The sequence below is a fragment of the Schistocerca nitens genome, chromosome 9, assembly GCF_023898315.1.
Source record: "Schistocerca nitens isolate TAMUIC-IGC-003100 chromosome 9, iqSchNite1.1, whole genome shotgun sequence".
Taxonomy (NCBI): Eukaryota; Metazoa; Arthropoda; class Insecta; order Orthoptera; family Acrididae; genus Schistocerca; species Schistocerca nitens.
In genome coordinates, this window is record NC_064622.1 from 274,511,130 (window position 1) to 274,524,700 (window position 13,571).

At 40.1% G+C, this 13,571-nt stretch overlaps 1 protein-coding gene across 1 annotated transcript in view; it reads left to right on the forward strand.

The window, feature by feature from the left end:
• Nucleotides 1-13,571, forward strand: part of LOC126203176 (retinoblastoma-binding protein 5 homolog) — a 77,651-nt gene that overhangs the window by 27,237 nt on the left and 36,843 nt on the right. The window contains exons 4-6 of the mRNA XM_049937417.1: nucleotides 3,278-3,395; nucleotides 7,407-7,517; nucleotides 9,763-9,944. Coding sequence (XP_049793374.1) covers nucleotides 3,278-3,395; nucleotides 7,407-7,517; nucleotides 9,763-9,944 — 411 coding nt within the window. The remainder of the gene's footprint in view (nucleotides 1-3,277; nucleotides 3,396-7,406; nucleotides 7,518-9,762; nucleotides 9,945-13,571) is intronic.

Consider the following 13,571-nt stretch of genomic DNA (forward strand, 5'->3'; position numbering starts at 1 on the left):
AATAAAGTGCAGTGAAAAAATTAGCTCTTACAATGACTTATTACAATTAAGCATATTTAGTTATAGTATAAGGTAATGTATTACACTCAGAAATTATGGATTATAAAGTAAGAAAAAGTGCAAAGTTTTGTAGCCTGACTTAATGTTTGTTACATCCATCAACGTGAATGTCATACCTGTGGACACACCATATCCATGGATGTGATGTCTACGGGCATGAAAGATTTTCTAAAATTTTGAATTTAAACAGTTACATTAAATTTATAAATAATATGTTATATAATTAATTTAAACAAATTAACAATACCTTTGATTGATAAATGATTACATGTTATTTTACATCTAAATGTAAAGTGGTCATGGGTGCAGATGTGACACAATGAAGATAACCATGGAAAAAAATTTACCTTAATAGCAACCTTTCCTCTCCCAAGCAAGTCATCAACTACATACAGTAATGTCTTTTGACAAAATGGCTGCTTGCTAGTCTTCGTCAATATTATAAAAATACTACTGCTGCCCTCTGGTGTGACTATAGCAATTACCATTTGTGTCTGTGAACACAACATAAAATTTGGGGACATGAGTTTAGAATATTGTAAAACGTAGTCCCTTTTGCAATTTCTTTTTAAGTTAAAGTATGTACACTCCTGGAAATTGAAATAAGAACACCGTGAATTCATTGTCCCAGGAAGGGGAAACTTTATTGACACATTCCTGGGGTCAGATACATCACATGATCACACTGACAGAACCACAGGCACATAGACACAGGCAACAAAGCATGCACAATGTCGGCACTAGTACAGTGTATATCCACCTTTCGCAGCAATGCAGGCTGCTATTCTCCCATGGAGACGATCGTAGAGATGCTGGATGTAGTCCTGTGGAACGGCTTGCCATGCCATTTCCACCTGGCGCCTCAGTTGGACCAGCGTTTGTGCTGGACGTGCAGACCGCGTGAGACGACGCTTCATCCAGTCCCAAACATGCTCAATGGGGGACAGATCCGGAGAGCTTGCTGGCCAGGGTAGTTGACTTACACCTTCTAGAGCACGTTGGGTGGCACGGGATACATGCGGACGTGCATTGTCCTGTTGGAACAGCAAGTTCCCTTGCCGGTCTAGGAATGGTAGAACGATGGGTTCGATGACGGTTTGGATGTACCGTGCACTGTTCAGTGTCCCTTCGACGATCACCAGTGGTGTACGGCCAGTGTAGGAGATCGCTCCCCACACCATGATGCCGGGTATTGGCCCTGTGAGCCTCGGTCATATGCAGTTCTGATTGTGGCGCTCACCTGCACGGCGCCAAACACGCATACGACCATCATTGGCACCAAGGCAGAAGCGACTCTCATCGCTGAAGACGACACGTCTCCATTCGTCCCTCCATTCACGCCTGTCGCGACACCACTGGATGCGGGCTGCACGATGTTGGGGTGTGAGCGGAAGACGGCCTAACGGTGTGCGGGACCGTAGCCCAGCTTCATGGAGACGGTTGCGAATGGTCCTCGCCGATACCCCAGGAGCAACAGTGTCCCTAATTTGCTGGGAAGTGGCGGTGCGGTCCCCTACGGCACTGCGTAGGATCCTACGGTCTTGGCGTGCATCCGTGCGTCGCTGCGGTCCGGTCCCAGGTCGACGGGCACGTGCACCTTCCGCCGACCTTTGGCGACAACATCGATGTACTGTGGAGACCTCACGCCCCACGTGTTGAGCAATTCGGCGGTACGTCCACCCGGCCTCCCGCATGCCCACTATACGCCCTCGCTCAAAGTCCATCAACTGCACATATGGTTCACGTCCACGCTGTCGCGGCATGCTACCAGTGTTAAAGACTGCGATGGAGCTCCGTATGCCACGGCAAACTGGCTGACACTGACGGCGGCGGTGCACAAATGCTGCGCAGCTAGCGCCATTCAACGGCCAACACCGCGGTTCCTGGTGTGTCCGCTGTGCCGTGCGTGTGATCATTGCTTGTACAGCCCTCTCGCAGTGTCCGGAGCAAGTATGGTGGGTCTGACACACCGGTGTCAATGTGTTCTTTTTTCCATTTCCAGGAGTGTATTTTAGAAAATAATATTTTAATATTTACTTAAGAAATTTATTTTGAACTCGTTACAACTGTGCATACTGGAGCTGGGGCAGTCCATTCTGTGGTCAGTTTTTAAAATTACATCATAAAATTTTTGTCAGTGTAGTATATCTTAATAATTTTTATATAGATTTAATAGCCTGTATAGATTTTTGCTTCACGTATTGTGCTGGGACAAGAAAGATTTCTTTTTGTGGTAATGACCCTTACATTGGAATGTTCGGTTGTGAGTTGGAAAAGCCAAGGAATTTGGGAGCTGAAAGGTGGTGACAAACTTAACTGTACATTAGCTTGAGTTTTGGGCTAGGTTGGAATGTAGGCCTAACTGTTTGGTTGTGAGTTGGCAAAGCCAACAAATAAGAAATCTAAAATTTAAAAAAAAATAAAAAAAAAAAAAAAGAACTTGGTTGTGGTAACGGTCTGATCACTGGCTTAGCTCGACACCTAGGTTCAGTTGCAGTACATCAGTTTTACTTGCAAGCATTAAATTTATACTCGTCATTGTCTCATATATTTGTTTCTTCCGAATATTTCATGAATTATGAGTTTATGGTTAGGTAGTGATCTAACAGTACAGCTTAAATTAAATTAATAAAATATTTGCCTGTTTCTTGTGAATGTGTAAAGGTTTCAGAGGTTGTGAGATAATGATGGGAGAATGAGATGATAATGGGAGAATGCCACAGTATTCCTTCAAAAGATTGTGTCTCCCGCTCTCCCGTTGGCTGCATAGACACAGTAGCAAACAGGCCCATTTCCTTCCCATCATACCTCATTGTGAGCATTGGCAACATTGCTGCACAGAACATATAAGTACCACACCAGCCCTGATGTAGACTTTTATATGATATCTACACTTTACATGATAACTAGACTTTTATGAGATGTCTAGATATTTATATAACCACAATGACAGACCTCTAAATCCATGTTACGTGTACAGATTTCTCACACAAGCAGAGTTTTACATTTTTTATCTTTTTAACTACCCTGTTTCAGCCTCATATTTTAGTGTAGTTCATAGCAGTATATGAACGGATGCAACCAAATATGATCACTTAGTGCGCTATTGGGACACACAAACGTATTACATTTTTTCTACATAAATGTAGATCATAAAAGTTTATCTTTTAAATCCCCTTATAATGTTATGGCCTGTTTTTATTTTTGCACATTTCAGTTGGTCAAGGAATGGTCATAAGCTGCTTAGTGCTTCAACAGACAATAATGTTTGCACCTGGGATGTTTTGTCTGGAGAATGTGACCAGAAGTATCGTTTTCCATCACCAATCCTCAAGGTAAGGAAAACAAAGAGTACACTCATTTTTTAATGACTGATGGAGAGTGCCATCTTCTCAGCTGCTCCTGGTGCAAAAATAGCTAGAGCCTGGCTGATGTACGCATGTGTTTGAAAATACTGTTGAATCTGGACCTAAAATTTTAGGAATTATTTCAGCAGGATGAAAAGAGAACAGAAAAAGGAAAGAATGTTCACTCTAAGACGACAAAAACGATGCACGGCGGAGGAACTATCGGAATGAGACGGAAACCAGTAGATGTGATGTACATTTACGGACAAACAAATGATTAAACTTTGAGAAAAATTGGATGAGAGGAAGAGCTTCAGAAATTGAGTAATAAGTCATTAATGTATTGGTCCACCTGTTGCCCTTATGCAGGTACTAATTCGGCGTAGCATTAATTGACAGTTGTTGGATGTCCTCTTGAGGAATGTCGTGCCCAATTCTGTCCACTTGCCATGTTAGATCGTCAAAATCCAAGGTGGTTGGAGGAGCCTGCTCATGTTGCTCTAACAGGGTGTATACGCGCCGAGAAATCCAGGAAAAACCTGGGAAATGTTTTCATCTGGGATAAACCTGGGAATTTTTTAGAAATCCAGGTTTTCATTGTTTTGCTTTTCAGTTAATTTTTTTAACTTTGACTGGTAATAACCAATAATCTAACAAAGACTTACTGTAACCTGCTGCTGGGGAATACCACTGCAGCAGTGAAACATAAAAAAGAGAAAATAACGAAAGTAAAACTTAGGTTACAAGGGAAATGCACCATATACAACAACAGAACACAGTGTTCACACAAGTGGCTGCCAACAGCAAAATGTGTCAAAGGGCTGAGGATGAAGACTATGCAATGCTTCATAAAACAAAATGCTTCTGATGAACTTGACATCACAACTTTTTACATTAGATTCATTTGAGTAGTTGCCAGCGGGCTCATGCGCTTGTGCAGTTGAGATGCATATGAGCAGTGCCTTCTCTCATTTCTAGCTATATGAAGTGTGGCTGTTAGCTGTATAGGCAATAGCAGCAAGCAGCCAGATGCTACCCGGAAAATCTTTTCTGTTGTGCCCAAGCTACCAGAATTTGCAGAGCAGTCTTGAGTTGTAGTGCGCAGGGGGATAGTCTCATGTGACCCATATTTACATTTAGTGATTTTGCTGATTTCTCTCCGATTACAGCTCTCACGTCAAATGAAAACAAAATTGATTCTGTGGCTGGGAGCTATCAAGTGAATTAAATAAAATACATCCACATTATTACGGAAGGTCATGTGACCCATATTTACATGTAGTGATTTTGCTGATTTCTCTCCGATTACAGCTCTCACGTCAAATGAAAACAAAATTGATTCTGTGGCTGGGAGCTATCAAGTGAATTAAATAAAATACATCCACATTATTACGGAAGGCTAAAATACATTATTAGTTTCACATTTTATTTTATTTCCACCTTTTTAACAGTCAAGCATTAATCGCGTTGCGCAACAATGAAATTTTTTTTTTGTCAGTTTGCTAAAGAAATTTGGTTGTTGTTGTTGTTGTTGTTGTCTTCAGTCCTGAGACTGGTTTGATGCAGCTCTCCATGCTACTCTATCCTGTGCAAGCTTCTTCATCTCCCAGAATGGTTACAGAATGTATATACAGCCACTACGGCTCTGTAATTAAATAGCATATGGTTGCTGGATCACAGCCAATAAATTTTCAAAATTTAAAGAAATTTGGCTTTTAATCTTCTTTTCTGCTGAGGCAGTCAATTTACTTGGAAAAAAAAGTGTTTCATTCCTCACTATTGGCTAGTTCCAACTGTTCACTGAATTTCATTTTCTGGTACGTTTGGCGATATGACATAATAAAGATGGAAACATCAGATACAGTACTGGTACTCTAGGAAAATTTAAATCTCAAAAACCACACTGAAAAGCGCAATATCAGGTTGAGGCCTACTTCATTTTGTATCTGGACACCCGAATCTGTATTTTAAACCAAATTATGCATTTTAGTATGGTTTACCGAATTCTGATGCTCTTGGAGTATCCCAGAGGATACTCTTGTTTCTTTTATGACATAATTTAAGATCTCTTTAATGTTTTACATGTACAAATATATGGACTTCCTATGTCATTGTAGCTGTACTCACACAATAATGCCTGTTTTCTGGCACTCTGGCAACTGCTAAAATGAACTATTTCTGGCAGATCGCTGGAAAATATTGTGAATGGTGATTTGAAAAGCATTACTTTCAAAGTAAATTCCCTTTTACGCAATAGGAATTATGTTACGTGTGAGAATGTGCAATGAATTTCTTAAATCACAGAGTGTTAGACTCTCATTTAAAAATACACACATTGAGGATGAGCCATTTAGGAGAATTTCAAGCCCAGAAATCAGACATTTATGTCATTATTTAAAATTTTACTGGCACAGTTGTGCATTAGTTACTGCAGGTGAAGATCTTGGCCCTAATTCTCACAGCCAACAACCTTCCAGGCGGAAGGAGCAGAGTCCACCACAGGTATTCAGGTAGACAAGTACCAAAGATTTCTGTAGACTGTCTCACAATGGGTCAAGGAAGCCTTTACTGGGAAATCTGCGGGAAAAGACTGGTGTGGATCAACATCCACAACTGTGGTGATGGTGACTAAAGCCACATGATGGGTGAGGCGGCAAACCAGTGACCATTTTATGATTATGGCATGCACACAGAAAGGTGATCAAGGCTGTATTTTGCAACATACCACTGACGATGCAACCTGATCACCTTAAAGAAGAGCTGGAGGACCTCGGGTTTGAGTTGCACATGAGATCTCCAAACAGAGCCAAGGCTGGATATCTCCAGCTTGATGTCACCACAGACAACTTCAAAAATCAGACATTATTCAGACTGTACCTGGTGACTAAGATCGCAGTCACTATGGAGAAAGAAATTTGTTTGTGAAAGACTCCAGTATACCCTTGTCTATACTACGCTGAAACACTGTAATTGATCATGGCAATTTGTGCTTTTAAAGATTCTCTTGATTGCAGTTTTGCAGAATTTGTAATTTCAGTTTCAGTAGGCATCAGCTTAACATTCACAGAGCAATCACAGTAGTTTATCATTGTTCTGATGGACTTTAATTTCATAATGTACTTACAGTAATATTAAAAATTCTCTTGATGCGATGTGTTCATTGTTGAAGAAACCATCATAACTGACCTTTCCCCTACTGATCAACACCCATACACACAAAGATGTACCATTTTAAGATCAGTGCAGAAACACAGAAACATTTGCACTGTAAAAATAATGTCTTATTTGAAGTTCTGCTTCTGGCATGCTTGTCAGTTCCACGTGTTTCTCTGCTGCAGTGGATATTCTTTGTCTGACTCAGATGTAAACTCCATAGTGAGGCTTTTCTTCTCTTTGTCTTATTAATGTGCAGCATTCAGTCATTGCGCATGTGGTATATATGAAATAAATGTCAATAAATGTTTCACAATATTGCATACATCCATGTGATACACACTTGTGACAAAATACTACCTTAGTCACTGGCCACTTTTTTTCTTTAACTAGAAACAACCTTGGCAACAAATTACAACCTTGTTTACTCGTAAAAATGTAACTCTAAAAATTTTTTGTACTGCTGAAAACTTGTAGAGAACTCATATTCAGCATACAAAAAGGTGTAAAACAATAGAGGTGCAAATCAACTGCTACTTACACACTTGCTGAGTACAACTGTGGTATTCTGTTGAAAAGTGATGAGAGTAGTCACAAAGCAAGGGACCTCTTACATCGTATGTTTTCAGTGCAGCAAACTTCAGATCTCACACTTGGTTAGGGAGCAAAGCAGTTTTTAGCTGGTAATGCGTAACCATGCCTTTTATGCCTAATGCCTCAGGTATAAGACATTGCCGTATGATTGGCACGTTCTTTGTGTTATATAACTGTGTATTTCAGGGAACTTGCAGTCATTTTAGCAAACCCTCTATTTAAAACAATGTAATTATCTTTATTGTTTTTCAGGTGCAGTTCAACCCTCGTAATGACAAAATGTTCCTTGTGTGCCCCATGAGACATGCAGCAGTGCTTGTTACTACAGATGGCTCACATCAAATAGTGCCTTTAGATGAAGATGTAAGTTAAAATATACTGCACTCAAAAATGCATGACCATTGGCTTCCATGGCCATTATCAGTTTCAGTAACTCTGTTGAGCTAATTAGTATGCTGCTGCGACATAAATTTATAACCCTAACTCTGACTAAGGTGACCTGCAAAATGGCTGAAACATCAGACTTTTACACTACACTGTCTGCTCAAAAGGTACCAAGACTAATTTTATTCCCACTATTCTTGCAGCTTGAACTAACAATTATGAACAACAAATATTGGAAAATTTGGGATGGAATAATGGCAGTATTATGAAATGGATAGATTACTACTCACCATATAGCCTCAGCAGCCAGAGACTGGTCGTGTGTGTGTGTGTGTGTGTGTGTGAGAGAGAGAGAGAGAGAGAGAGAGAGAGAGAGAGAGAGAGAGAGAGAGTTGCATTTGAGTGAATGTGTCTGTGCATGTTGTGTAATTCAGAAGAAGGTCTTTTGGCCAAAAGCTTACTTGTTTAGCAGTCTTTTCATTGTGCCTGTTGGCAACTCTTTATCTCCGCTATTTGGTTAGTAGCAATCCATCTGTTTCATAATATTGTCAGTTGTAAACAACAGACATTCTCTAGAATGTTTTGAAGTAGAGAAAATGTGTGCAAAGTTTGTCCCATGCAAATTCTTTTCAATAAAAAATCATCACGGGTGATGTGAGTTGGTGTTATCAGTATAAAGCTACCACAAATTCACAAAGTGCAGAATTGGTCTCTGATGATTCATCAGGATTGAAGGAGGTGTGAATTTGATGAAGTGTGTTGAACAGCACCCCAAGGAAGGACATTCTGACAGTTTCACAAGGCTGTATGAATGTTCTGTATGTTGTACTCATATGGGGGAGACTATGTACGACACCTGAAGCATTAAAGTCAACCTCTTAACTTTGCTCTATATTTTATTAATCCAGTCTCAAAACTTTTAGGACTGATGGCAATGATGTTCTGGCATATTTTGATTTAAAGCAATCAGAATAATTTTTTAGGTAATTTAATAGGTGATAATTGCAGTTATTTTGTATCAGGAAGTGAGAAATGCCCTGACCAACATTGGTCATTCTCACATACAGACTTATTCTGGCCTATCAGAAAACAGTTCCTTATAAATCATTATTACATTAATCATTCTTTCTTTTGTTCTCTGTTTGTATGAGCTTGTCCTGCATTTTAGTATATGAATTTGTTATAACTGCTCAAGGCCAAATTTGAATAGTAAGTTGGATGTTTCACAATTTTGCAGTCATATAATATTTTGCCTGTGACAGGTGTCTGATGCTGGCAGAACACTTTCTTCAGCTGCCTATCATTACATGATATGTTGTTGCAAGGAACTGACATTAAATCGAGTTTTACATTGGCCTTCACCTACCAATCCTTATAAACAGCAATTGTTAATTATTACAAAGTCAACTTTCCTAGTACAGTTATCACAGTTTTTATTTGTGATTATTTTGTCCTCGCACAATATTCAATTTTGACCACAATATTAAACTTACGTTTGAGAATGCTCACATTGGCATACGTTCATCATGGTAGCCAACACTCAGTTGACTTCACAGTGGAGCTGGATATACTGTACCAGAATGTAATAAATAAAAAAAAATAAGAAGAATTGATAAATAAATGCACAGCTTGGTTACAAGTGACATTCTTACATTTCATGCTCTGTAAAATAGTTACTGTGTAGTTGACACAGAACTATTTTATTTCTGTTACAATGTGTGTTCTATTGGTTGCCTGTGTTAAGTCAAATTTATATGCTACATTGGAATTGTAGTTAGCGTCTCAAGACAATTTCAAGATAATTTCTTTACAGAATTTTGGTAAATGTGTTTAAAGTTGTTATCCTACTGTGAGTGAGGGATCGTTTTTAAATATAATGTAATATCCCCCTCCAGTTTTGTACTTGTAGTTTTAACATGAAATGAAGTTGCTTCGACCTGTGGAGGAAACCAGTGAGCTTGGCATCTTTATAAAAAGTGGAATTCACACTCTTTCTCACATTTTATTTTATTTGAACAGATAACCTTTAATAACTAAGCATTGTCTGTTTTGCTGCCTTACAAGATCTGTTGATGGCTGTAAAGCTGAATGTGATGAAGATTGTGGATCCTACAATTTATGGGTTTTAACATGTCAAGATTTGCAGTAGTACAATATTGATGTCTCTAGAGAACTCCTAATACATACAGATTTTAAAAATATAGTTATTTTGTTTTTATTACAGTCTGACTTAAATATAGTGGCATCTTTTGATCGTCGTGGTCAACATGTCTATACCGGCAACGCACGCGGAAAGGTCCTGGTTCTTTCAACACCAGGACTGGAACTCAAAGCTTCATTCAAAGTCACTCAGGGTACGACCAGTGCAACTGCTGTTAAAAGTATTGAATTTGCTCGACGTGGAGAGTAAGTAACAATTTTTCCCCTCTCTCTCTCTCCCGCCCGCCCCTCCCTCCCTCCCTCCTTCCCTCCCTTTCTCCCCCTCCCCCCTCCCTTTCTCCCCCTCCCCCCTCCTTCCCTCCCTTTCTCCCCCTCCCCCCTCCTTCCCTCCCTTTCTCCCCCTCCCCCTCCTCCCTCTCCTTCCTACCCTCCCCCCTTTTTCCATCTCCTCTCCAACTCCCCACTATTGCATCCTTTTTCATCTTGTTTTCATAAAGCTTGACATATTTGTTTTTATAGTTATTGTGTGAGTTGTTGCGTGGCATTTGTGGAGGACTGTTGCCTCTGCATTGACATTGATTGTTTGAGACTTGATTGAAATAAAATGTGCAGATTTCTTAATTGTGTGGAGGAATATGGCAGAACTGGTTTTTGTTTGTGGAAATTAATAGAGGTTAAGGAACTGCTTGTTTTAAAGTTCAGTGTTGCTCATTATGGAGGCAGAGATAAAGAGGAAGAATAATATGACAGATGCAGCAGTGAAACAGATTATTTTGAAAGCTCTGCAAATGATATAAATTTATTCACAGATATATAAAAGAAATATAAGATGAATTTACAATGCTTACAATTTAAAATACTTATCATTTGAAAATGACATCACATAGGTGTCCTTCACACACATTTCAAGTCTTTATACGTCACATCTTGCAGGGTTGGCACTGGAATTCAATTAACTTCCTACCGAATTTGAGTCTTCATTTCCTACATGGTGTATAGAGGGTCACACCAGATGATCTGATATTTCAAATGACTCCAAAGGAATAAATCAAACACTGAAAGGTCAGGGGATCTTGGAGGCCATGAAATTGTCCCAGTTCTTGAAGACAAGATGACCAGGAAAGATGTTCTGTAGTGCATTAATTGAATGCCACAAGCTATGGCATGTGGCTCCGTCTTGTTGGATGAATGTGTTAGCAGTTGCAAGAAGGTCAGGCAGCTGTCACATGAGGAAATGGTTCAACATGTGGACATATCATATGTATATACAGTAATAGCATTTCCGTAATAGTCTTCAAAAAGTAAGGCTGTATAAGTATAAAAAATTATATGTCGCACCACACTACCATTTTCTGACTGGGAAGCTGTGTTTCAAGAAGCATTTCAGGTTTTTCATGTGACCAGCATCTAAAATTTTGCTTATTAACAAAGCATGACACAAAAAAATGGACCTCATCATTCATGATCAGATTGTCACATAGGTTCGGCTGAATTTTGTTTGGTTGGTGTTGCAGTTTCTTGTGCAATGTTAGCCTTACACTGTGATCCGATATATCAAGCTGCAGTGCATGCTTGTGTGCAGAACCACTTGGACTTCAGCTGAGGGTTTCTTCCACTCTTGCAACATCCTCTGATGTGCACAAGTGTTTTGCACTTCCACCCATCTGCCACACTGTATCACCCATTTCCTGATAGTTCTGTACCCACACTTTGATACCATCTGCTGGCAGGACTGGGGCTTGACTAGCAATATTGTAATGAGCCCGAAATGCATGCTGCACAGCCATTTATGTCTACATGATTACTCTGCAATTCACAATTAAATACCTAGCAATGGGTTCATCAAACCACCTTCAAACTGAGTGCACTATCCGAAAATTACCTCGAGCAATTAAACAGAGAACCGACTCGTGGAGATAACATCTTGGACCTACTGATAACAAACAGACCCGAACTTTTCGACTCTGTATGTACAGAACATGGAATAAGTGATCATAAGGCCGTTGCAGCATCCCTGAATATGGAAGTTAGTAGGAATATAAAAAAAGGGAGGAAGGTTTATCTGTTTAGCAAGAGTAATAGAAGGCAGATTTCAGACTACCTAACAGATCAAAATGAAAATTTCTGTTCCAACACTGACAATGTTGAGTGTTTATGGAAAAAGTTCAAGGCAATCGTAAAATGCGTTTTAGACAGGTACATGCCGAGTAAAACTGTGAGGGACAGGAAAAACCCACCGTGGTACAACAACAAAGTTGGGAAGCTACTGCGAAAGCAAAGAGAGCTTCACTCCAAGTTTAAACGCAGCCAAAACCTCTCAGACAAACAGAAGCTAAGCGATGTCAAAGTTAGCGTAAGGAGGGCTATGCGAGAAGCGTTCAGTGAATTCGAAAGTAAAATTCTATGTACAGACTTGACAGAAAATCCTAGGAAGTTCTGGTCTTGCGTTAAATCAGTAAGTGGCTCGAAACAGCATATCCAGACACTCCGGGATGATGATGGCATTGAAACAGAGGATGACACGCATAAAGCTGAAATACTAAACACCTTTTTCCAAAGCTGTTTCACAGAGGAAGACCGCACTGCAGTTCCTTCTCTAAATCCTCGCACAAATGAAAAAATGGCTGACATCGAAATAAGTGTCCAAGGAATATAAAAGCAACTGGAATCACTCAACAGAGGAAAGTCCGCTGGACCTGACGGGATACCAATTCGATTCTACACAGAGTATGCGAAAGAACTTGCCCCCCTTCTAACGGCTGTGTACCGCAAGTCTCTAGAGGAACGGAAGGTTCCAAATGATTCGAAAAGAGCACAGGTAGTCCCAGTCTTCAAGAAGGGTCGTCGAGCAGATGCACAAAACTATAGACCTAAATCTCTGACGTCGATCTTTTGTAGAATTTTAGAACATGTTTTTTGCTCGAGTATCATGTCGTTTTTGGAAACCCAGAATCTACTATGTAGGAATCAACATGGATTCCAGAAACAGCGATCGTGTGAGACCCAACTCGCTTTATTTGTTCATGAGACCCAGAAAATATTAGATACGGGCTCCCAGGTAGATGCTATTTTTCTTGACTTCCGGAAGGCGTTCGATACAGTTCCGCACTGTCGCCTGATAAAGAAAGTAAGAGCCTACGGAATATCAGACCAGCTGTGTGGCTGGATTGAAGAGTTTTTAGCAAACAGAACACAGCATGTTGTTATCAATGGAGAGACGTCTACAGACGTTAAAGTAACCTCTGGCGTGCCACAGGGGAGTGTTATGGGACCGTTGCTTTTCACAATATATATAAATGACCTAGTAGATAGTGTCGGAAGTCCCATGCGGCTTTTCGTGGATGATGCTGTAGTATACAGAGAAGTTGCAGCATTAGAAAATTGTAGCGAAATGCAGGAAGATCTGCAGCGGATAGGCACTTGGTGCAGGGAGTGGCAACTGACCCTTAACATAGACAAATGTAATGTATTGTGAATACATAGAAAGAAGGATCCTTTATTGTATGATTATATGATAGCGGAACAAACACTGGTAGCAGTTACTTCTGTAAAATAACTGGGAGTATGCGTGCGGAACGATTTGAAGTGGAATGATCATATAAAATTAATTGTTGGTAAGGCGGGTACCAGGTTGAGATTCATTGGGAGAGTCCTTAGAAAATGTAGTCCGTCAACAAAGGAGGTGGCTTACAAAACACTCGTTCGACCTATACTTGAGTATTGCTCATCAGTGTGGGATCCGTACCAGATCGGGTTGACGGAGGAAATAGAGAAGATCCAAAGAAGAGTGGCGCGTTTCATCACAGGGTTATTTGGTAATCATGATAGCGTTACGGAGATGTTTAACAAACTCAAGTGGCAGACTCTGCAAGA